Source organism: Urocitellus parryii, chromosome 14 (assembly GCF_045843805.1).
Source record: "Urocitellus parryii isolate mUroPar1 chromosome 14, mUroPar1.hap1, whole genome shotgun sequence".
NCBI lineage: Eukaryota > Metazoa > Chordata > Mammalia > Rodentia > Sciuridae > Urocitellus > Urocitellus parryii.
The window spans coordinates 49092638-49118012 of record NC_135544.1 but is presented as its reverse complement, the minus strand read 5'-3'; the positions used below and the strand labels follow the sequence as shown (position 1 = coordinate 49118012).

Here is a 25375-nt window from a genome sequence, read left to right as displayed (position 1 = left end):
GACAGATTTAGTTACACTACAACTTTATAGGTCTGCACTGTGAAACAAAGTTACAAGAAGTAACAGACTGGGAGAAATACATTGCCACACATAAATCAGATCAAGGAAATCGTACAAAGACAGAGATCTGATGTAGGAGTGTTTAGGAACACAGTTGAGATTCACCCACGCACAGGCTACATGGCTTCCCAAGTCATGTCCCAGAAATAGGTTAGGTGGTTGATAAGATTTGAGTAATTATTTTCTTCTCTTCTCGGTTTTTCTGAAATTCCCTTTCATTTAGCAAGTTTCAGGAAACCTTAGATTCCACGGTTTTTGTCTCACCAGGTATATTTTAGGTTTAGGGCAGAGAGCAACTGGGAATTTTTGCTTTGTATCACGATACCCCTTACAGAAGTGAGTTCTTGACAGATATTTAAGGATTAAATATTTAAATATTTAAGGATTGGCTACAACGTGGAGATCCAGTCCGTGTGGGAGATTTGGGCGCTAGCACCTTAGCACCTCGCACTTCCTCGTTCCACAGTTCTCCGTATCCTCTAGCCCAGTGCCATCTGCATAATTCATTGCATCCGGTCAGCCCAAATTACACGCAAGAATTCGTTCCAGGCTCGCGCGTCAGCGTGACTTCGCGTCCTCACGTCCCGGACCAGCACGGGAACGCCCCCGCTCCGCCCCACCCCGCCCCGCCGCTTGTTGTGTTGTCATCACGTGCCCGGGGCGGGCCTTGACGTCAGAGGAGGGGGCGGGACTGCGCAGGCGCAGAAAAGGGGGCGGGGGACTCGGCTTGTTGTGTTGCCGCCCGAGAACCGGAGACGCTCTTAGCTGTGGCCGCAGCTCTTCCAGCCGCCCGACAATGTCGTCTCATTTGGTTGAGCCACCGCCGCCCCTGCACAACAACAACAACAACTGCGAGGAAGGGGAACAGGCGTTGCCTCCGCCAGCCGGCCTCAACAGTGAGTGCAGGGCCGACGGACTCGGTGGAGGGATGGGGGAGGAGGAGCTGCTCCGGCCGCGGCTGCCAGCACTGCGCGGGGGGCGGGAGGAGAAGGCCTCCCATTGGTCCAGGTTGAGGATGTTCGGGTGACTGACAGCTTCCGTCTCCTGTCAGGAGGAGGCGCTCGGGTCTTCCTCTCGGCCTGTGGGTCTCCCTCCCGTGGTCTTGGGTTGGGGCTGCTGGAGGCCACAGTCGCGGGGCGAGCTGACAGGGGTCTCCTAGACCCCGAGTGCCGGCCCTGAAGTGGAGCTTGTGGGGCGGGGAGGGGCGGGCCGTGGGGGCGGAGCGGGCCGCTGGGGGACGTGGGCCGGGCTGGGGACGTGCAGCGGGGACGCGGGGGGATGGACGCGGCTGGCGGGCGGAGCGCGGGCGGCCGGGACGTGCAGACGAGCAGGTGTGCGGGGCCAGTCGGCCCTCCCGCGCGGCGGGGCTCGGGGCCGCGACCTGAGCCCGCGGGCGGCGTCCCTTTGTTGCCACACGCGGGTCAGGAAAACCATTTGGTAATTCAGTGGTTACTGGAGTCACGTGTGGCGCTGAGGAGGCTCTGCTCCTGCTTTTTCTGTTTTCCTTTTTGAGCTTTCCCCCAAGTTGCCTAAGTGATTTTATTCTTGTTTCAAACGGTGGGTTGTGTACTCAGCAACCTGTTTAAGAACATCCTTGTGACCACCCGGGGTTGCACCCATCACGGAGTCTGGACAGTGGATTTTCAGAAACGGAATTTTCGTGGGCAGGATGGAGTGTCCACCGACTACAGTTGTTTTCCCTAACGTTCTGGCGCTCAGACGTCCTGTCCTAACAGTGTTCCTGGTTGTCGTGAGAGCGCCTACTCTTGGAAGGTCTTGCCCTCCCTTTCTGTAATTCCTCTCTTATGAAAGAGGTAGCATGGGGCCAGGCGGAATTGTTCAGAAAGCACTTGGGTGCTTAAAGGTCATGCAGTCAGTCGTTTTCATAAGAGGAAGGTGCTTCAACATGGCCTAACCATTTTAGGGAAGAGAGTTCCTGTTCTCACAGGGTGGCGGCAGAATTGGGATATTTTAAGATACTTTCATTATTTATTTCTGCTGCACCCTCCTTTGATGAAATTATTCCCTAAATGTTGACTTGTCAAAAAAAGCTTAAGTATCTGTGTTTTAGAATAAGATATTCATACTGTTTGACACAGTAAATAAGAGTCGATTTGTGTATCTTTAAATGTTACTTGTATTACGTATTAATGTGGGACTATACCCATTTTTAGCATACTTTTCTTAGGTGTATTTTAGAATGAGAAGAGACTTAAGAGATAAATGTCCCCTGTTATTTACTAGTAAAGATACAAAGGTCTTTCCCAAGTCCAGAGGTGGGAGCCCTGTTCCCACTTTGATCCAATCTGGTGCTCTTTCCAGGACACATCTCTTAAATAGGCCTGAGTGTGTATTTTATTCTTTCAGCCTATCATTCTGCCTCATGTACAGAGTGGCCAACCTGTTTTATTTCTTTTAGTATTTTCTTTCTTTCTTTCTTTTTTTTTTTTTAAAGAGGGAGAGAGAGAGAGAGAGAGAATTTTAATATTTATTTTTTAGTTCTCGGTGGACACAACATCTTTGTTTGTATGTGGTGCTGAGGATTGAACCCGGGCTGCACGCATGCCAGGGGAGCGGGCTACCACTTGAACCACATCCCCAGCCCACTATTTTATTTCTTAATTTTGCTCAGTGTTTTCTTGTGAGTTAGGAATTTGGTCAGTACATGTTCATGATTTCCCAGAAAGCAAAGGGCTTTTAACTTTCCTTTGACCATTTAACCAAAAAGGGGTGGTGGTAGTGAACTGTATATATGTTTGTTTTGGTGTCTGGCAGACCTGTGAGGTGCTTGATATCTTTGGCCAATCAGTTCCTGCTATGTTTTTGTTAGTTCTTACAGAAGTGGAAGGACACAGCCTGCATGTGATATCTACCAGATGTTGCTTTGGGAAATTTGCTAGGTAAAACTGTTTTATTTGGGATAGGCTGAACTTTCAAAAGTTTCTAAACAGCTTTTTGATAATGCCTTAATTAATTACTGTCTTGTCTTGCCTCTTTGTTTGCTTTTTAAGCTCATTGTACAACACTGGACTGAACAAAACAAAAAACCTTATTGATTCCTTAAAGGGATTTTTAGTCACTGGGCAAAACAACTTGTTCAGGCGTCTAATACTATCTGAATTGCTGATAAGTTCTAGTACTTTGCTGGGTAAAGTTGCACAACTGAAAAACAGAAGATGAAGCTCCATAGATTATCTCTGGTTTGGGATTTTATCTTTAGTTCAGGGGTCAAAGCAGAGTTTGAATAGCAAATTATTGAAATATTTGAAATAGTGAAACCTTTCTCTGATTTTTTTTCTTTTTTTTTTGGCCACTCTAGGGGGACTGTTTGCTTTTATTTCAAATTAGAGGGCAAATATCCAGACTATTTCTAAAGTTGAAAGGTCATTTTCAGTTGTTTGTTGTATTCTTAAGAAAGCTACCAAATTCCTTAAGAATACTTGAATAAGACTTTTATATCATAAGATTCAACATAGCCTATAAGGAAAATTAACATAGGAGTGTAATTCTTACTGCTTGAAGGGGAGGAAAACAGCCTTTTTTTTCTTTTTAAATCTCTTCAACTGCAATGTTCTTGCTCCCCTGGTATGGTAGGAGGGCTCTTAAGACTGTAACACATGACATACCACTGCCTTGTAATAGTGTTTTGAATAAATAAGTCACTGGTGTGTAAGCACCTATTTGTGCAAAAAAGTCAACATATTTTTTAGAAGAATGCCAGTGACTGTTGAAGGCCTGGTCTGGATTGTAGCATCAGATTCCTGAAACAAAGTCTTTGAGGAAAGAAGATAAATATGAAGTATGTTGTCCCTGTTGAAGGTACCAGTTATACACAGCCTCGATGGGGCTGGGGATGTGGCTCAAGCGGTAGTGTACTCGCCTGGCATGCTTGCGGCCTGGGTTTGATCCTCAGCACCACATACCAACAAAAGATGTTGTGTCCGCCGAGAACTAAAAAATAAATATTAAAAATTCTCTCTCTCTCTCTCTCTCTCTCCTCTCTCACTCTCTCTTAAAAAAAAAAAAAGAAAAGTTGGGGGGAAATGAGGAGAAATACTCTTCCTTCTTTACCTCCCCAACCCTCAAGAGGATTCAACTGGTGATTATGAAATCATAGGAGTGAATGTCATCACAGTTATTGGATCAGCCTTCATGATCTCTCTGAGCAGTTCCCAAGGACTTAAACTAGAAAATGTCATTGTGTCTATGTGCAAACTGGCATAAAAGAACAGCTTGTAAATAGTTTTTTAAAATAACAGAGAAAACATCTAGTTCTTATTTTAGAGCTTGCGTATTAGGAAGATAATTCACTCTGAATTTGTTTTCTACTTGTATTACTTGGACAGCACAATGCTCACATCTTGCCCTGCTTCCTTTCCAAGTGAAAGGGGACTTTGTGAAGGACTGGTAAAGTTAGAACATTAGGAAATTCCTAGGCTGGAAATGGAAATTACCCTCCAAAATGTCTATTGAAGCCCCAGTTACAATAATAAATATTAAAAAGAATTATTTGGGTAATGGTTACCCATTACCATTGGATAGTGGTTAAAATATGGTGCATTTTTATAATAGGTGAGGTGCAGTGCATTGGTCAGAACTGTGAATGTCCACAAGTATTGATATTGGAAGACATCTCCAAAGTTTTAGGTGAAAAACGTTACTTACAGAAATGTCCATATAGTACAATTCTATTTGTTTATAAATACAAAGACAAACCAGGCAAGGTGGCACACGTCTGTAATCCCAGCCACTTGTGAGACTGAGGCAGGAGGATAAGTTTGAGGCCAGCCCTTGCAACTTATTGAGACCTTGTCTCAAAAAATATAAAGGACTAGGAATGTAGCTCTGTGGTAGGGCACCCCTGGATTCACTCCCCAGGGCCAAAACAAAAAGTCTTTCAACAACTGTATTTCAAAAAACTTCAGAAGTCTCCCTTTAAAACCAGTTTGCATGTTTTCCTTTGGGAGTAGGAACAGGAGGTTTTGAGGAGAAGCATTAATTCTTTCATTTTATACTAATGTTTATATTTTCCAAGAACACATTTTTTTTACAATCAGAAATTATTTAAAAAGAAACAGAATATAATTATTGTAGCGACATGTACATAGTACTTACAGGAATTATCTTTCTATTCACTTTATTCAATAATCCTAACTACTCTGTGAGGCAGATACTACTATTATCCCTATTTTACTGAGGAAACTGAGACACAAAGAGGTTAAGAAACTTGTCCAGGGGGTGAAAGCACTAAGTGATAAGTGGGGATCTGGCTTGGTCTGTTTTTAACCACTGTACTAACGTTTGCCACATAAAAACAGTCTGCCTTAAGCAGAAGTGCTGTGAGTGCTCTCCAGAGTATTAAGGCCACCATGCATTACTTTCCCTAAACTTTTCTAGCTGGGTCTCTCCAAGGTCCCTAAAACAAATGCTAGATTAATAATGGCTTATGTATTTTTAGTGCAGAAAATATGATTCACATATTGGTTTGGAAGTTCTTAGGAAAGTAAGGACCAGAAAACTTGGCACTATTGCTGCCCTTTTTCCCTTTGATCAGTTGTACATCAAGTACAGAGTAATTGTGTTTTAGGGAAGATCGACTTCCATACAGACCCATCTGGAACTACTGGGTCCTTAGTTCTGTTTCTGCAGGAGGTAGCTCTGGGCTTTTGTTTATTTTACACATTGGGCTTCTGTACAAGAAGAACTGTTTTTATTGGTTTCAAAAGAAGTTTGAAAATTCTAGAAGCAATGGGAATAGGAAAAGGTTTGTTTAGCATATACCAGTTTCTCCATCTCTAGTGTATGTCTGTCTCTCTATCTCTCTTTATCTCTTTCTCTCCCCCTCCTTCCCAAAAATATTTTGCAGAGCTCTAAATTTTAAGGGACTCCAAATATTCAATTATCTCTCAGCTTTGCAACTTGTGTTTGTTACTCTTGTTTGGTGGCACTGTCCTGGGTGATGAATCTAGGACTGTGATTGCTTCTGGGGCTGCCTTTGATGGAAAGGACAGGCTAACTTTATTTAGCAAACACTGTTCTGAGAACATACTTTATAGATTCAAACTCTTTTTCCCTAGCATGTGCATGAGCTTCTGTTTACTAGGCACCTTCTATTACTATGGTAGTCCTCCAGGCAGCCCATGGAGGTGGGTCCTAGGCAGTGTTACCTCTGGGAGGAAGCTGAAGGCAGAAAGGAAGGTTGTACACAGAGGGTGGGAGGTAGGGTCAGACTTCCAGCCAGCCAGGTATGCCTGAGCTCTCCTTTCTCTTGTAAGGAGGACAGTGAACTCACCCTCCATCAGGTATAGTCATGGCCTTATTTAGAGTGTATTTTAGGTTTTGACTTGTTTTAGTGATTATTCTGATTGATGGAACTCTGCATTTAGCCCTGAGAGTCTTCAGCACTTCTGTGGAGAATTCAGAGGAATGGCCCTACCAACCTGCTGGGTTATATTTTCTAAAACAAAGTTTATTGTAAGGAAGGGAAGTTATGAAAACACTTCTCTTTTTGTTGTAACCTTGGTTTATTGGGTACTGTTATCGATTCTTATTAAAATTCAAGTACTAATAGTTCTGCAAACTCATTGGGCTAGTAAAAACTATTCAGGACCTATGCCGATTACAAGTGCCCCTCCTCCCCTTTTCGTAAGGCTCCACCCTCTTTGACTATTTACCCCCCACAAATTCACCGTCTCTCTCTAGTCCTGTGCAGTGGCTTCTGCTTCCAAACCAGCAGGACTTAATGAAAACCCTAGAAAGTAGGAACTTGTGGGAGAGAAAAGAGAGAGTCACATTCACCAGGTATGTTTGGTACATAAAAAAGAAGACAGAATAAAAGAGGAAAGGAAGAAACAAATATAGGAACTAGAGCTAAAACTTTTTTCCTCCCAGATTTTTTTGTCATTTTCACCTGATTTTGTTAAGAACCAGCTGCATTATTTTTATGCTCTAAATTTGTACATAAATTAAAAATTTTTCTTTTCTTTTTAAAAAATATTTATTTTTTAGTTGTAGTTGGACACAGTACCTTTATTTGTTTTTATATGGTGCTGAGGATTGAACCCAGGGCCTTGAACTTGCTAGGCGAGCGCGCTACCACTGAGCCACAACGCCAGCCCCCAAATTTTTCCTTGAATATAGATTTCTTCTGTAGCAGCTTCATTATTGTTTGTGGTAGTTAGTTGTTAAACCTATTTTGGTGAACTGTATGACTTTTCTAAGTCATATATTTATTATTTAATTTGTGATGCAGATACTAAATAACTGAGGCAGGCTAAGAATAGAGTGTGTGTGTGTGTGTGTGTGTGTGTGTGAGAGAGAGAGAGAGAGAGAGAGAGAGAGAAACTAAAATATTAAAGGCAAGTAGCCTGTCTAGTAATGAAGTAGCTATTTATTTTTTGAAAAGCAGCTTCTTTTTTTCAGGAAATTGTTGATTGTGTATAGATCAAACTGTAATAAGCAGGGAGAAAATTATTTTTAGAAAACTTGTTTTCTAAAAAGTTAGTTTTAGATTTCCAGCTTCTTCAAAATTAGTCATTTTCAATTAACCAATTGCATTTGCTGCTTCAGGAACAGAACAATATAGATTTTGACTTTATTGCACTTTGTTTACTTTCTTCAGAATACTTTTAAATTCACTTTAAAGCAAGTCAGAATTCTTATCTGAATTCGCCATATTAGCATCCGTGCACATGACGGATTTCAGTCTTGCTGTGGTTAACTTATCTGACTTGTCCAACAGGTTCCTGGGTGGAGCTACCCATGAATAGCAGCAATGGCAATGATAATGGCAATGGGAAGAATGGGGGGCTGGAACACGTACCTTCTTCCTCTTCCATCCACAATGGAGACATGGAAAAGATTCTTTTGGATGCACAGCATGAATCAGGACAGAGCAGTTCAAGAGGCAGTTCTCACTGTGACAGGTAAGTGAGATCCATATTTTGATGAAATTCAGGAGACAGGTGGGTTACAGGGCTAATTCCCATGAGAAAAAATTTATTTGCTTAAATGTTCAATTAACAAAATATACCTCCATATGTATTTAAATCAAAGAGCTAATTGACAGTCATTTGAGGGCCCTCTGGTTTTCTCCAGATTCACTAATTTTTATTATTTAGATTTTTTTTTCATTTTATTAATGTTTTTGGTACTGGAGATTGACTCAGGGGCACTTGGCCGCTGAGCCACATCCCCAACCCTATTTTGTATTTTATTTAGAGACAGGCTCTCACTGAGTTGCTTAGCGCCTTGCTTTTGCTGAGACTGGCTTTGAACTCTCGATTCTCCTGCCTCAGCCTCCTGAGCCACTGGGATTACAGGTGTGCGCCACCCCACCCGGCGCCCCAATTATTTTATTTCTACATGTTTATCAGTTTAAAATTCAATAGCATAAATGTTAATTTGTAAAATAAATCTAACTTCCTCCCAGTTTCCTTTGCCCTTGTGTCCTTTCCCCGAGTTGCATTGTGCTTGACTTGCCTCTGTAGAAGTCTGTCTCCTCATAGGAGGGTCACATGGCTCTTCCTTGCACCATTGTCAGTAATGATGCTGGCATGCAGCAGACACTCATAAATGTTTGGCTCACAGGATCTGCAAGTCGGTTCAGGTTCTGGCAATATTTGCACAGTGGAAGCACTAACCTCTGTCTGTAAAGAAAGTTCATTTTGAAGACCTTCTGTTCCTCAGGAGAAGTTTTACTTCAGATTTCATTTTTCTGTGTTTTATGTGGGGAAGCGAATTCCACTGATTAAGGATTGCTTGTGGTGACAGAGTAAGCATTGAGAGAGGTGTATGAGTGGAATGAAATCAAGTTATTAATTTGACACCTCTCTGAGCTTTTTCCTTTCCTTTCCTTTCCTTTCCTTTCCTTTCCTTTCCTTTCCTTTCCTTTCCTTTCCTTTCCTTTCCTTTCCTTTCCTTTCCTTTCCTTTCCTTTCCTTTCCTTTCCTTTCCTTTCCTTTCCTTTCCTTTCCTTTCCAGAGGGACTGAGTATTAAATGATATGTAAAGATTCTTTTTTTTTTTTTTTTTTTATCTAGGCATTAAACCAGAAGCACTTTACCTCTTAGCCACATCCCCACCCCTTTTTTATTTTTTATTTTTAGATAGGATTTCACTAAGTTGCCAAGGCTGGCCTCAAACTTGGCAATCCTCCTGCCTCAGCCTCTCAAATATTTAAAACCTCTTAGTGCAGTGGCAGCACACTGTTAGCATTCTGGAGTACTGGATAATTTTCTGGTTAATTAATAGTTAACTAATACTAAGCATGTCCAAAATGCAGACGCACAGGAGGAGGAATAAGGGAACATTTAAAAATATAAACAGTGACTTTCTTCAGAGGACAGAATTATGGATGTTTTTCCTAACATTTTTGTATCTTATAGAAATTGTGTATATAGCATCCATTAGTGTTTATCAGAAAAACATGTCAAAAAAGAGAGAAATGAATTAAATCTGCTAGATCTTCCTGCACATCTTATGATCCACTCATGTTAGCAAGGCAACAGCGGGCAGGCTTATTGACCGTGCAGCACACTGAGCACCCACTTTGTCCCTGCATCGTCTCTGACTTGTCCCCATGATTCTTAGAGCCAGGGATGTCTCTTGTCATAAGCAGAACAAGAGCACATTCTGAGCAGTTTGTCACTGATTCCAGTAGCAATAGCATTAGTCTGTCTTTCAGAATGAAGATTTATGTTATGGAATTTGTTGAAGGATTTCTAAAGTTTTCTGTTTAGATTTTTGAAGGTTTCTGCTTAATATGGCCTATTTTACTATATCTTCAAGTACATGAACCTTGAATAGTGATACCACTGTCTCCATTAATCTGTTGTTCACATGGTTCAGGGAAAAATCACCTGCTTATTTGTCTGGTAATCTTCTTTCATTTTGTTTGCAGTTATACATATGATGGAATATGAATACATTTTCCCAAGGTTGTATTTAAAGTTTAGGTTTCTAAATATGTGAAAAGAGGTACGGCGTATGCTTTTGAACACTTTCTTATTACTTAGCTTGCATACTCCAGGCTCTGGGTTACTGTCATCTGACAAAGGAGGCCTAGTACTTTAGCTCAGTAATATCTTACTTACTTGGCTGTTTAAAAACATTTCAAAATTAATGTCATTTGAATTGACATGCAACTCTATGTTTGAAGTTGTTGGGAAATGTTTCTTATAGGTGAAAGAGTTAGGATTGTAGAATATTAGTCCCAGAGCTGATTTGTGTTTATAAATTATTCTAAAGATATATTTTTGTCCCTAACAGTGGTTGTTAGAAGATAACCCCTGTATATATTGCTTTTTCTCCACCCAATTATAGAGACTTTTAAGCTTAACTGCTTACTAAATTCATCAGGGCTCTTTTAAAAACTCCAGTGCAAAACCCCATCCTTAGAGCTGCTGATTTAGTTGTAAGGGGTGAGGCAGAGATTTGGGATATTTTACAACCTCCCAGCTTCTCCATAGGAGCTATGGTTGAAGCCTTATTGTATTCCAAATTGTTAGGAGTAGCAAACAGTTGACCAGGGGAGAGCTAGTATTTCTGGGAGCGAGATTGGTGCTTGTGGGAGCAGTGCAGAGGTAGAGTGGTGCTGCAGTAGGATTCCTGCCTTGTCACTCTGCCTGTCTTGATTTGGTCCCAGCTGTATGTAAAGATAGCCCCTAACTTGATGCCAATATTGTTATAAGAACAAATACAGTAAACTGAGGACAAGAATACCTCTGTTTGTTTCCTGTGCTATTGCTGACATTTCTTATTAAAGAGAAAAGTTTTTTAAGTTTATGTGATATGTTTGACATAGAAACATCTTTTTCCTTTTCCTATCATTTAAGAATTTCCTATGTTGACTGTACTGGTCTTAAGATACCTAGGCCTAATAAGTCATTTCTGGTGGTCTTATTTTTCTTTTTAGAAAAAGGAAAAAGAAGGTTTATGGCTTTGCTAGCAAAAGAGAAACCCAGGGGACTCCTTTCCCAAAGTCTTTGACTCTCTCAGTAGGGACAGGGGGGCTTTATTTTTATTTATTTATTTATTTATTTTTGTGATTGCGTAATTATTATTATTTTTATTTGTTTTACTTAGTTACACTCGACAGTACAATGATCTTGACATATCATACATTTGAATCAAATGGGTTATAATTTCTCATTTTTCTGAGTGTACAGGTTGCAGAATTACATTGGTCATGCAGTCATGTATATACCCACAGTAATAATAATGTCTATTTTATTCTGCTGTCCTTCCATTCCCCGCTTCCCCTCCCCTCCCCTCCCCTCCCATCACTTCTCTCTACCCAATCTAATGTGACCCACTTCTTTTTATTTTTTTCCCTCACATCGTCATACCGGTATTCTGTATGACAAAGGGGGGTCTTGGTCTCCTTCCCTCTTCCATGCAATTCCCTTTCTCTCTCCCTTTCCCTCCCACCTCTCTTCCCTATCTAGAGGTAATCTTCTCATGCTCTTCCTCCCTACCCCATTTTGAGTCACTTCCCTTATATCAGAGAAGACATTCGGCATTTGTTTTTTGGGATTGGCTAACATTCGGCATTTGTTTTTTGGGATTGGCTAACTTCACTTAGCATAATATGCTCTAATGCCATCCATTTTGAAGGGGGTTTTAAAGGAACTTCAAGGGTTACATTCCAGGTGTGCTCCAGTAGGAAGCCCCCTGATGGCATGTTAGGATTCACTTGTTAATTTGGGAGATATTCACTTCCCAGATCCTCAGCAGGCCTCTCCTATGTGTAGTTTGTGTGTTCCAAGGCAGTTAACTAGGGAAAGAAAAGATAACACTGTCTCCCCAATCTTGTTAGGGAGGGGGAGAGGGGAGAAGAGAGGAAAAATCTTTTTTTTTTTTTTTTTTTAAATAAGCCTTAGCACAATGAGTGCTACATTCAGAAGGTGAAGGTAACACTGTTTCATTTCCCCACTGTCAATTTCTACCTTCCATTTCTATGGAAAAGTGGGAGATGACATCTCCAAGTTATTTCCTGATGAGAGAGGGCAAAGTTGGAGGGAAGTGACCTAGAGTTCTTGTTTTCTGTCAGGAGGGGCATGGACAGTTATGGGTATTCAGCATCATAGCAGTCCAGAGGAACATGGTGGGAGTTGGCAGGTGACTGGACAAGGTATATATAGGGCAAGGTTTATGCTGGGACAACAATAAACAAGACAGCAAAGCATTACTTTTTTGATAAACACTTAACATGAAAACAATTAGTATTTCAGCCAGTCTCTAGAATGCAGGACAGCCTGTGTCTCTAGAGTCCTTTGTGATATTTAAATGTTAGGCACTCTCTTGAGTACCCTTCCTTTACAGTCTCCGGCTTTACTTTTGTTGGGTCTGACAAAAGTGTACGTCTTAAATTATATTAAAAAAAATTTTTCCCCCTTTTAAATGTCCATGTAGGACTGTGCTCAGGCTGTACTTTCCTGCCAGGTGTTTAAGACCAAGCTGGTCAAAACTGACCTTGTTCCTATATAGTCTTAGGAGTCAGCTGATGTTCCTCAGAGATCACTCCTGGGGACATTTGTGAAGCCTCCTGGCTCCTTCAGGTTTCCTCTATCAGTGGTGCCATGTGCCAGGATGGGTCAGGTCAGGGTCTTGATGACCACATATGTGGCTTCTCTTGGAAGCTTTCTCACTAACATCTCCATACAGTGACCTTATACACATGCCCTTGGTGACTTTAGTAGTTAATGTCTGTTCCTTTGAGCAAGGTAACACAGTCTATTTTTCACCTCTATTTTATTTGAGTATTTGTTTGTTTGTTTGTTTTTTTGGTGCTAGGGTTCAAATCCAGGGCCTTGCCCATGCTAGGAAGTGCTCTACCACTGAGATACACCTTCAGACCTGTTTTATTTTTCATGGGATGGGAACACAATGTGTCTATTGAAAATTCCGGTGGCTCATTGTAGTTACATAGTATCATTGATAAAACTAAGAAATGGACTTAGCACATTATATTCATAGATTGTAACAAGTATACTTTGTGATCATGTGTTTTGCCTAAGAATTCATGTGTAGATTTTGTAGTTCTGGGAATATATTTTGTACTAGCATAAAGGTTTGTGTTCAGATATAAGTTTATATAGTTCACTCTGAAATATCTCAGAGCACGTATTTTTGAAATAAATAGAATAATGTTTCTTAAACCTTTCAGTTTATGTTACATTCTGAAGAATTATTAGAGATGCCAAAGAACTTTTGCATGTAGATTGTATATTTGGATATTTACTGTTTTAGAAATTTACAAATGGGGCTGGTGGTGAAGCTCAGTGGTAGAGCACAATTGAGAGCCTAAATCCAATCCTCTCACCACCTCCCCCTGAAAAAGAAATTAGGACAAAATTTAGAATATGTAGTTATTCATTGAAAAATAATAAATTTATTACATTTGAACATAAGTAACTTTTTGAGTAAAAAATAGCTTTATCATAACAAAGATTAGTAAGAAATAGTGACAATTGTTTTATATTTCACAAATTTAATATCTGGCTTATTAGAGAATAGGTGGATTCTCACCTGATTTTATATCCAGTCTGCTGTAATATTACACATCAGGTAGAGTTTTCTGCTATAATTTTATGAGATAATGACAATGGAAATAGCAAATAAATCCTAATAATATTGTGAAAGAAAACTTAACCTTGAAGACCCTATGAAGTAGTCCTTCGGAACTACTCTTCATACTTAGAGAACTGCTGGGAGCAAATTATTTAGTGATGAAAAAACTTTGAAAGAACCCCAAGCTAGGATTCTGACTTTGAAGATCATTTTGCTTTTATTGAAAAAAAAAAAAGAATAAAACAAGAGAATGTGACATTATTTGCTTTATTAAATTGCAGATTTAGCATTGTAAAGGAATTCATCACCACTGATGAAGTCTGGAACAATTTGTAAGAGCCCTGATTTTATTTAGTCACTTCCTATCACATGAAATTTGCTTGTTTAGGATTATGATAAATACTTTAGGATTAACTGCTTTTGTATAGTCATCTTGCTGTAATTTTATTTTCTAATTTCATGTAAAGACTGATTCATTTGATAAGAAGAGGGGTAAAGCTAATAGCTCAATTCTTTCTCTCCTAGCCCTTCACCTCAAGAAGATGGGCAGATCATGTTTGATGTGGAGATGCATACCAGCAGGGACCATAGTTCTCAGGTGTGTGTGTTTATTGTTCTCATTTATAGTAAAGTAAGCAGTTAGGAGTGATGAAGGTTCTCTAAGTTTTTTGCTGAAGTATATTGAGAAAGAAGATATTCAGAAATCTTAACAATAGTTTGAAGCTGTTCTAAGTTACTCAATTTCCAATTTTGGAGTTATTTAGGATAATATTTGTTCTTGTTGCACTTCTTTAGATCTAAGAATTTGGGGCCCTTTCACCCTAAAAGTGTTGGAAAATTTTTGTCTATGATGTAACATTCCTAATATTCCAGGCTACTTTTTGACTTTATAAATAGAAAAACTGAGATGTCTTATTTAAGATTGCAATAATTTCAAATGAAGGCTGTGTTAGAATCGAGTGTGAAAACTTTGTATCTGAAATCAAAGCAGCGACTTCCAAGGTGAATTTGCAGCAAGAGAGAAACATTCTTCTAAATTTTGGCAAGACTCCTTGAATTAAAGAAGATAAATAATTCACTAGAAATTGATATGGTTGGAAGTATAGTATTAAAAGAAAAAAGGAAAAAATTAAATCTTACAGAGGTTTGCATCAAAAAACATAAAATATGGTGAGTGTATAATTGTTGCTAATGACTTAGAACATTCATGGCCTGCCCTTAATCTTATGTAGGTGTCAGATCAACTTTTATCTTTTTTTTTTTTTTTTGGTACTGGGGATTGAACCCAGGGGCACTTTAGCACTGAGACACATCCTTAGCTCGTTTTGTTTATTTATTTTGAGATAGGATCTCACTGAGTTGCTGAGGCCGGTCTTGAACTTTTGGTTCTCCTGCCTCGGTCTCTCAAGTTGCTGGGATTATAGGTGTGTCCCACTACACCTGACTAGAGTGCAGATTCTTGAGGGCAAAAACCATCTTCTTTTTATCCTGTGTTTAGGCGCTTGAAAAATATTGAATGAATGTTTACATGAGTTATTTTTTTTTAAAGAGAGAGAGAGAGAGAGAGAGAGAGAGAGAGAATTTTAATATTTATTCTTTAGTTTTCGTCGGACACAACATCTTTGTTTGTATGTGGTGCTGAGGATCGAACCCCGGGCCGCACGCATGCCAGGCGAGCGTGCTACCACTTGAGCCACACCCCCAGCCCAACATGAGTTATTTTTTTAAAAACCCTTGTTTTGCAGTGTTCTCACTATACGTGATCCTTGGCCCCTTTGCAATAGAAATAGTTTTCCTGTTACTTGATTTGCCCAGTAATCCATTTCAAAAAGCTGCACAGTTTCTCCATATTTGGGCTGTGCTCTATTTTTGCCATTCTCTGAAACCTAGAAAATCTACAGATTGAATACCATGTATTTTATGATGGGCCATATTCTGTAGAGAAGTTTATAGCAAATGGCAAAGCTTTTGTGTAGTGAGGTGATCTGATGAGAATTGTTGATTCTCTGGCTAATGTATGTCAGTTTGGCCCCATACAGTAAACTGTAACTAATGTTTACAAAAGTACTTGTCCCCATTGCAGGAAGTATGACAAAGATCTGAGAGAGAGAGAGGAGAGAGGAGGAGAGAGGAGGAGGAGAGAGAGAGAGAGAGAGAGAGAGAGAGAGAGAGATATGAAATTAAATCTGTGTTATAGCCTTTCCTGAAGAAGTAGTCTTCAATCAGTATCAGCTTCTATATACAGACTGAAGATCTAGATTGGCGTTTTCCAAAATGTGTCTGAGGAATATTTGCTCAATGGGAAGCTCCATAAAACAGTTCTAAAGTCAGATTAGTGGAAAATAGTACAGCCTGACTCCTCAGCAGTAGTCACCAAAGGTAGTAGCTGTGAAAATTCCTGCATTAAGGAAATCCAGTTTCACTAAACCAAATGTTTCTCTAGCTTATTTGACCTTACACCTTCCCCTCCTCATACATACTTCCCCCCTTACTATCTTAATAATCCCATGGAATACTTTGATCAGTACTTTCCTGGGTTATGGAATGGCAGCTATACCATTAGGCTTACCTGATCATTGAGTTGACATGGAATTCTAGAGCTGAATACATCCACTTTAGAATTTCAGAGGAATTTGTGAAGTTCAGGAGTTCACTGTGTCAGATTCTAGTAGGATTACCAGTGGATCCCTAATCAGAAACAAGTACCTAAAAGAGCATTGACTCTCCTCAGGCAAAGGAAAAGCCACATTGACAGATCAGCCCGTTGAAACAAGGGTAAGTTTTGGCAGAAGCAGTCCCTAACTCTTGTAAGAAAAACATTGCTGAGTAAGACTGTTAATAAGGTAGATATGAATAGGGATCATTTATTTAAACTTTGAAAAAGCCTTTTGCATTGTTTTTCTTTTTAAATTGAAGAAACAATTTAAAATTAATTACTTTGGGATTTGGAAAAATTACTTTTTTTTTCATGAATGAGAAGAAAGTTTAGGGTTAAGAAACACTTAAAAACAGTAAACAAAGGACTGTTAGTATGCTTCATCACATGGGATATTTTCATGTGTGTCTGTCTATAAAGGATGGATGACATTTTCAAGCTTCTCTAGGAGGAGCAAGGAGAGGAGGCACTAACATTTACCAGGAGTGTGCTAGGAGCTAAATTTATTTTTAAAAATACTTCTCACTTTTAATGTTCTCAGTCCAGTGAAAGAGGTGATATCATCCCCTTGGACAAATGGGGAAAATGAAGCTTTGCCCCAATTAAGTTACTTATTTAAGACAACAAAGCAAGTTTATGTTAGAGCTATAATTGAAAATGGGCCTTTCTGGGACTGGGGTTGTGGCTCAGTGGTAGAGCGCTCATGTAGCACGTGCAAGGCCCTGGGTTCGATCCTCAGTACCACATAAAAATAAATGAATAAATATATTGAGTACAACTACAACTAAAACATATTTTTTTTTTTAAAAAAAAGGAAAGAAAACTGGTCTTTCTAAGCTGTGCATGATCCCTGTTCTTTCTACTAAAATTAGCCACTGAATGGAATTGGTCACAGGAGAGCTCATAGGGCTTGCGAATGAACTAACAGGTCTGATGAGTTATGAGTATGGGGACTGCTAAGGTAATACATTTAGGGAAAAGATAGTTAAAACTACTTTTAGGATAGTAGTACTCAAGTTTCCATTTTCAACCATTTTGTATCAGGAAATGGACCACAGGTGATCTCAAGACATTTTTGCATTGTATTTCAGGACCAAAGAGTGTTGGGTATCATTGGAAGATGATTCAAACTGGAAATAACCTTCTCTGTCTTGTAAAACTGGTCTGTTCATGGATCACAGTATATAGTTTAATATTCACTTTAGAGACCTAAGAGAACAGGATTGGCCAGAGAAGGAAAATCTAACTGTGAAGATAAGGGGCTCCCACATAAGAACAGTCTGAAATGCCCAACTCTTCTTTGAATAGATGTAAGTGCAAAGAGAAGATCATTGATTCATTTAAAAGCATGAATCTCATATAATTAGATCAAGTGCACTTTTACCCTTTTTTGGCCATTCCAAGAAGTGGAAAACAATTTAAAACCTGAAAATTAAATGTAAGATAAATGAAAGGAAGCTCAGAGCAGTGCTAAATGAGGGGAGCTTACCATTCTTTATGTAAACATTAGAATAAGAAATTTCTTTAGCTTTTTAAAATGCTATTCCAGAGAAAACTTTGCTTTACTCAGCTGAGAGAAAAATCCCACCATGTTAGGGGGGAAAAAAAGCATAAGCTCTTACTGCATGTTCCCTCTGTTGGAAAGTGCAAAATACTGACTTATTCAAAATTCAGAGCTAAATCTGTGAGCAGTTTTAGATAGGAGGCCACAGGAGGCAATTTCAGAAGCTATCTGCAGTATGTTGAGGAGTCAGATGTTGTGTGCACACAAACTAGTCTGTATGCAAATTGTAACAATTTATTGTTTTTGGTTTAGGATGATTTCAGTGCCACTCCAAAGAGCCAACTCATGATTCTGAGTAATCTCCAATACCCAATGGAAAAAGCTCAATTCTAAATGCTGCATTGTGTGTCATTCATTGGGATTTGCCAAGTTCAGCAGAACTAGATAAGAGTGATACTGACAAGTAGCAAGAATCCACAGGGATTTGCTCTGGTTTTGTTGGGGAAAAGGATTGTATAGAGATCCAATCTCAAGCTCTCTTCCTTGGGCAGCCATAAACTAGACCTGTCAGAGCTGAAGGCTGTGAACATGCCAGGCTTTGCCTTGCAACTGTCTCCTGAACAGAATGAAAGCTGTGGTGAGAGAGACAATCCTATGCAAACAAAATGAGAACACTTTGTAGCTTTGAGATCTTTTGGTTTGGGGTCATAGTGTTGCATTCCTTAAAACTGAAGAAATAATACTGAGGAATTTCTTAGTCCTGTGGGTTCTGTTAAAAGGAAGCTTTTGGAAACTTTAATTGTTCTTGGCTCATATCTTGGCCTGAAACTTCAGGTTGTCATTAGCAACAAAAATTTCTTTTTCATTTATTTGATAGAGTAAGTGTTAAATTCTTGACTCAGTTTAAAACAGATTATTCCAAAAAACTTTTTGCTAACATGGTGTCAAAACCTTGGGAAATATTTGGATAGTGATTTATCTAAAAATTGTTATATACTTCCAGAGAGTAAAACCTGTTGCTTAAGAGCAGGTGTGTTAAAGTTTGCCTGGATTGCATGCTTGTCCTGTCACTTCCTAACCGTGGAAGTTTAGGCAGGGTACAAAATGCTGTGTCTCAGTTTCCCCATCTAGAAAGTAGGTTTTAACAGTCTTATTTTATAGGGTTGATACAAGTGAAAATTGATGAATATAAAAGCCTCTAGAACGGTGGTCGTCTAAATGCTAAGACCATTATTTATTTCCTTATCATATTTCCCACTTGATTTGCTTTTCAGCACTTGTATTTTTGTTATATCTTTTTTGGTATGTTTGCGTTTATTTAATTTTTTCTATGAAAATCTAAATGCATATAAAAATCAGGAAAATAATGTAATGGATGTTCATCTGCACTGGATTGAATAATTATCTAGATTCTCCAAACTTTAATTATCATTGTATCTTCAAATAGTTTTGAAGTTCATAGTTTATACTTCACTGTACCAACAATCAAGCTCACTGAGTTCATTTTAGGATACTCTTAGGTCATTTTGTCAGCTTTTTAGAAAAATAGCCTTTTTCTATTATGAAAATGGGGAAGAACCTTCTGAGTATAGTTCTTAATTTTCTGTCCACAGATTTGTTTTTGTATTAGAAGGAATTGTACTTTTTTTTTTTTTAATTCTTTGTTGAAAGTTGAATTCTTCTTTATAGTCAGAAGAGGAAGTGGTAGAAGGAGAGAAGGAAGTTGAGGCTTTGAAGAAAAGTGCAGACTGGGTATCCGACTGGTCCAGTAGACCTGAAAATGTTCCACCCAAGTAAGTTCTTTGCGTCTCCCTGTGGGTTCTGCAGGGGGCCTGGAGACCCCTGAGGTATGTCCAGCAAATGCATCTCTGACTCCATCTCTGGATTCCTCTCTCAGGGAGTTCCACTTCAGACACCCCAAGCGCTCTGTGTCTCTAAGCATGAGGAAAAGTGGAGCCATGAAGAAAGGTGGTATTTTTTCTGCAGAATTTTTGAAGGTGTTCATTCCATCTCTCTTCCTTTCTCATGTTTTGGCTTTGGGGCTAGGGTAAGTACCATTAAACTCTTGTTAAAATTTTTTCCATTCATTTCATCCTCATACTTTTTGTTGAGATGTAAGAAATGCATGGGAAAACAGTTTGTATTGCTTTGCTTTTTTTTCTTTTTTTCTTTTTTTTTAATTTTTAAAATATTGTAGTTATAGATGGACACAATACCTTTATTTTGTTTATTTTTATGTCGTGCTGAGGATCAGACCCAGTGCCTCACATGTGCCAGGCAAGTGCTCTACCACTGAGTCACAGCCCCAGCCCCATATTGGTTTGCTTTTAATGTTTTAGTTCTAATAAAGTAAATTTTAGTTTAAATAAAGTAAACTTAACAATGATTAAACTGGGCATAGTGGCATATACCTGTAATCCCAGCAGCTCAGGAGGCTGAGGCAGGAAGATCTTAGTTTCAAGGCCTTGACAGCTTAGCAAAACCCTGTCTCAAAATAAAAAGATAAAAATGATTGGGGATGTGGCTTAATGGTAAAGTGCCCCTTGGTTTGATCCCCAGTACCAAAAAAAAAAAAAAAAAAAATGGATAAGTTAAATTTGATACATGATTTGATTGGTCTACTTATAGGCCAGTTGGGGTTGTTTTTGTTTTTTAGTTGTAGATGAACACAATACCTTTATTTTTTAATTTTTATGTGGTGTTTAAGATTGAACGTGTGTTTCACATGTGTTAGACAAGTGCTCTACCTCTGAGCCACAACCCCAACCCAAGGTAGTTTTAATAATAGGTTTTTCCCTTCATTTGGAAATAAGATATTCATCTTTTTTAAAATTTTAATATTTTTTTTATTTTTTAGTTTTCATTGGACACAACATCTTTATTTTATTTTTATTTGGTACTGAGGATCGAACCCAGCGCCCTGAGCATGCCAGGCCAGCACGCTACCACTTGAGCCACATCCCCAGCCCAAGATATTCATCTTAATCCACTAAGTGAAATTTTAATTTTAGACTTTGTTTTTGTTTTGCTATTGAGAATCGAACCCATGGGCAGTTTACCACTGAGCTACATCTCCAGCCATTCTTTTGGGGGGGACATACCAGGGATTAACTCAGGGGCAGTCAACTCTGAGCCACATCCCTAGCCCTGTTTCATATTTTAATTAAGAGAAAGGGTCTCACTGAGTTGCTTAGCACCTTGCTTTTGCTGGGGCTGGCTTCTGGGTCATTAGGATTATAGGCATGTGCCACCACACCTGGCTTATTTTGTTTTGTTTTTATTTTTTAAAGACGTGTTATGCTCTTTAAGCATGCCCAGTGGGTCATTTTTCATGTATAATCCTCAAAAGATGGATAATCCCTTACCTTCCCCATAAGGAGCTCAGCATCACAGAGGCAGATCCCAGTAACATTCCATACCCTTTGTCTCTCCTGATGCTTGGTCTGCCTGAGTGAGGCAGTAAGGGTGATCAAAAGCATCAGAAAGAGAGGTGCTTAAGAAGGAAGGGAGGGTATGGACCCTGAGGCAGGGGTTAGATTTTAGTAAGTTATAAGGGCTCAGTAGTTCATTTGCCCCAAAGAGGTAGTTTTTTGACCTTGCAGTATTTCTTGCTTTTGTAAATCTTCAGACTCTTCTTGCCTCAAGTGTAGATGTTGACATAGATGAATATTAAGAAAAGGGCTTAAAAACATTAAGTTGCTTTTATTGCACTGGGGGTAGAGGTAGTTGTTTATTTTCCTTAATTTCCCTTTGCTTGTGTTATTAAGAGGTCAAGTACTTGCTTGGAATGGAAAAGTCACATTGGGACCCTAATCCTTTATAGAGTTGTAGTAAGTAAGAGCCTTTTTTTTTGACTTGGTATTTTTTTAAATTTCTAATCAGTAAGAGCCATCTTAAAGGCACTGGTAGCTCTAATTTTTTGCCTAAACCTAGCACCCAAGTAATTTCACACACTTTTTTTTTTTTTTTTTTTTTTTTACCTGAAGTAGCAATAGAACTTTTTGTCCACAGAAAGAAACATCTCAAAGGAGAAGAAGACCTTTTCTCTTTGGCTGTTCAGTCCTGAGTTAATGAGTAAACAGAATCCGATAAAACCAGATCTGCAGGGCTGGTGACTGGTTTGCCTGCCTGTAATCCCAGGTACCAAGGAGGCTAAGGCAAGGGGATCCCAAGTTCCAGGCCAGCCTCAGTTACTTAGTGAGATTCAGTCTCAAAATAAAAAATTAAAAGGACTGGGGATATAGCTGAGGAATAGAGTGTTCCTGGGATCTATCCCCAGCACACCCCCAAAATTCAAATAAATAAAATTTTTAAAAAAGTCAGTGGACTGAGGATGTGGCTCAGTGGGAGAGCACTAATATGGCACATGTGAGGCCCTGAGTTCCATCCCCAGCACCACAGAAATATATAATAAATAAAAGAAAGTGGTAGCTCCAGGAAGTCAGAATTAAGAACTGTGTGTGTATATACTGTTGGAGCCTTTTGCAAGAACTGCAAAGCTTACAGTTCTTCAGTAGGAATCATCCTATGGACAAGCTGGTATAGAGATGTAGAAACAAGTAAGACATGATCGCTCTGCTTCCTTTCAGCATCTATATTGGAAAACGACTGAGCACACCTTCTGCCAGCACCTACTGAGGGAAGGAAAGCTCCTGGAGACGCGTGTGGCCTGTGAAGTGGTGTATTGTCACAGTAGTTTATTTGAACTTGAGACCATTGTAAGCATGACCAACCTTCCCCCCTATTTTTACATATCCAGTCCAGTAACTCTCAATTCCAGTATTTTATTCAAACTTGGTTGAGTCATTTTACTAACTTTATTCCCTTTTTGGCCTGTAAGACACTTTAGAATTTCCTAACAGAATTTACTGTTGTTTAGAAATTTGCAAGGGCTTTTTTTCCGCAAATGCCACCAGCAGATTATAATTTTTTCAACAATGCTGTTGTCTCCTGTTAGTACCACCAGAATTAGACCTGCATCACTCATGGTAGGAATTTTACTCTGGCAGTGTAACTACCGTCTCTCTTGAAATGAGATCAGGTTAGCAAATGATATAAAATGCTTTGTTGTTTTAGTTTTTGTTTTGTTTTCCAAGACAGTCAAGCTCTTCCCAAAGCTTGAATTTATAGTTATTAAAAAGAAAGCAAAAACAAAACAAATAAAAAAAAAACAATGACAATAAAAAGCAAGACACAAGAAAAAATATCCTGGGCAATAAAAAATTATTTTAAACCAGCTTTGGAGCCACTTTTTTTCTAAGCCTCCTAATAGCGTCTTTTAGTTTTTAGGAGGCGGGTTGTGTAAATGATAGGTAGGAAATAGAGTAAGAACTAAGATACATCAGCAGATTTTATTACTAGTATGCTGTAATGCTGTCTTTTCTATGATGTGGAATCTTTATTTCTGATAAGGAAGTCTCAGGCCTAGTCATGCAAATTGCTTTTGAGTTTTTTGTGTATTTGGTATTTCCGTGTAGTAGCTGCATGTGAATTTTTCATGACTTTACTTTTTTTTTTTCCTTCATTTTTTTTCCTCTAAGAAGAGACTTGAGTGAGTCCATTTTTGGTGTTAACATAGGCTTCCTGTTTTAGGAAGCTTCACTTATACTCTGAAGCCTTTAAACTCTGAAGAAAATTGCTTCAGAATTATTCCAAGCACTTGTGCAACTTTGAAAAGCAGACTTGGGTTGTGGGAACAGTTGGCAAAGTTCTGGAAAGATGCCATTCGTTTCCTTCTGGTCCCTCCCTTGCTGGTGTTTACTGTGCGTCTTCCCAAGGTGGCCCCTGGGATTCCATGGGCATTGGTGATTTTCTCATGTAATAGTCTTTTCAATTATGTTAAACTCTTGACGTTTCAGTACACTCAGCAGATCCCTTCAACAACGTGCTTTTTTGTTTGTTTCTAAAATGTGAAGCTTTTAGGACCAAATTGTTAGAAAGCATCAGGATTGCCAGTTATTTCAAGTAGATTTTATTGGATTTCAGAACATACAGCATGACTCTGAAGGATACTACTGTATGTTTTATATATAAAAACTATTACTGTTTATGATGTAGACATTGCTGTTGAATATTTAGAGAACCAATTGTTAAAATTGTTAAAATTTAAAGCTAGCAATCTATAAAATGCATCAGGTTGACTTGAATAAAAAACACTATGACAACCAGGTTTGCCAGTTTGCAGAAACTAACTCTTCTTTCTTGAATCAAGGTTGGTAAAAATGATATATTACAGTGGGAAGTAACACAGGTTCAACAAAAAATTGTTTTCTGCTTTTTTTTTGAGAACATAACTGGCCATCTTTAAGAAAGGTGATATATCCAAAATAGTTTCCTGAATTATTTTCTTTTTTCTTTCTAGCATTTGATATCTAAATAATTTTGGATATCTTTTTTTATTATAACTTGTTTCTGTCTTACTGGTAGCATTTGATTTGCCTTCTAACCTATTTATTTCAAGTCTTTATGTTTCAGTTTCTTTGGGAAGAAAGTATATCTGATGGTCCACTGTTGTTGTTTGTTTGTTTGTTTGTTTTTGAAGAGCCTGAATAAAATTGGAAAGGCTGATAAAGAGAACTAAACTGCTATAACAATACAATTTGTATTATAATTGGTGGCATGGGAGAGAAGAAGAAAATTGTACTTTAAGAGCAACTTTTTATAGGCAATACGTTGCCCTCTTTCTAAATTCAGTAGCAGTTTATCAGTAGTGCCATTGGATTTTGGGTATATTTGTGATTTTTTTTTCCAGCATTGAAAATAAGTTCAGTGTTGCCCTTTTTGAAGTTATGGAAAATGATTTCAGACATGAATACTTTATCACAGTAGAACTCACCACACGAGGAGCTCATGCAGTATTTATCTATAGCCCTTAACATGTGGGATGAATGTTTATGTTCCTCCTAGACTTTTGTTGAATGAAAACACACTGTCTGATTGGGAAGGAGAATTCAACGATTAACAGTTGAAATTCTGAGATTAATGTTTAAAAAGCTTTACACCTGTTTACAAATTGGGGCTGAAAAGGCAGGTTTCATTTTCTTATGTTTGATGAAAACTGGCTTAAAATATTTGTAAATAACATCAAGAGCAAAACTGCACAACCTTGCACATTGAAAAGTGTAGCAAGTTACCTTGATTGCAGTAAAATTATTTACTAGACTAAAAAAAAAAAAAGAAAAGAAAAGAAAATTGAAGACTTAGCCAGCTAGATGAATTTATAAAAAAAACAGATATTGAAATTATTGGACTTAACTGAGCCAAAGTGAATATGCATTCTTCATCTATTTAGTTAGCATTTTGTATCATTAAATACAGTTTACAATACATGTATAACTTGTAGCTATAAACATTTTGTGCCATTAAAGCTCTCACAAAACTTTTTCTGTCAGTATATTATTTTGTACTGTGTATATTGCCTGGGAGTTTAGAGGTCACAAGGCCTCCTCTGTTTATGCAAATCTTGCCACGGTGCCTGGCTGTTCTGGGAGAGTCGGGTGGCGCTGCTGCCCTCTGGGCTTCCTCTTCTCAGGGCAGTGGTCCCTACATAGTGCTCATGGAGCACTGCAGCTGCTGTGTGTGAAG

At 38.7% G+C, this 25375-nt stretch overlaps 1 protein-coding gene across 4 annotated transcripts; it reads left to right on the top strand.

The window, feature by feature from the left end:
* The first annotated feature begins 770 nt into the window (after window positions 1-770).
* Bnip3l (BCL2 interacting protein 3 like) lies at window positions 771-25146 on the top strand. Of its 4 annotated transcripts, none has more exons than XM_026411600.2 (6): window positions 771-956; window positions 7802-7985; window positions 14157-14229; window positions 19481-19584; window positions 19689-19838; window positions 22381-25146. In XM_026411600.2, the coding sequence occupies exons 1-6, from the start codon at window positions 857-859 to the stop codon at window positions 22427-22429; spliced, it is 660 nt and encodes a 219-aa protein (XP_026267385.1). In that variant the 5' UTR covers window positions 771-856; the 3' UTR covers window positions 22430-25146. The 4 variants fall into 4 exon arrangements, with proteins under 4 accessions (XP_026267385.1, XP_026267388.1, XP_026267386.1 ...); XM_026411603.2 differs by lacking the exon at window positions 771-956 and adding an exon at window positions 1108-1141; XM_026411601.2 differs by lacking the exon at window positions 771-956 and adding an exon at window positions 2874-2960.
* The last annotated feature ends 229 nt before the right edge of the window (window positions 25147-25375 follow it).

Coding starts and splice junctions, on each gene's coding strand:
- Bnip3l (XM_026411600.2), top strand. CDS start 857: ATGTCGTCTCATTTGGTTGAGCCACCGCCGCCCCTGCACAACAACAAC. Junction 7,986..14,156: donor GGCAGTTCTCACTGTGACAG/GTAAGTGAGATC, acceptor TTTCTCTCCTAG/CCCTTCACCTCAAGAAGATG. Junction 14,230..19,480: donor GCAGGGACCATAGTTCTCAG/GTGTGTGTGTTT, acceptor TCTTCTTTATAG/TCAGAAGAGGAAGTGGTAGA.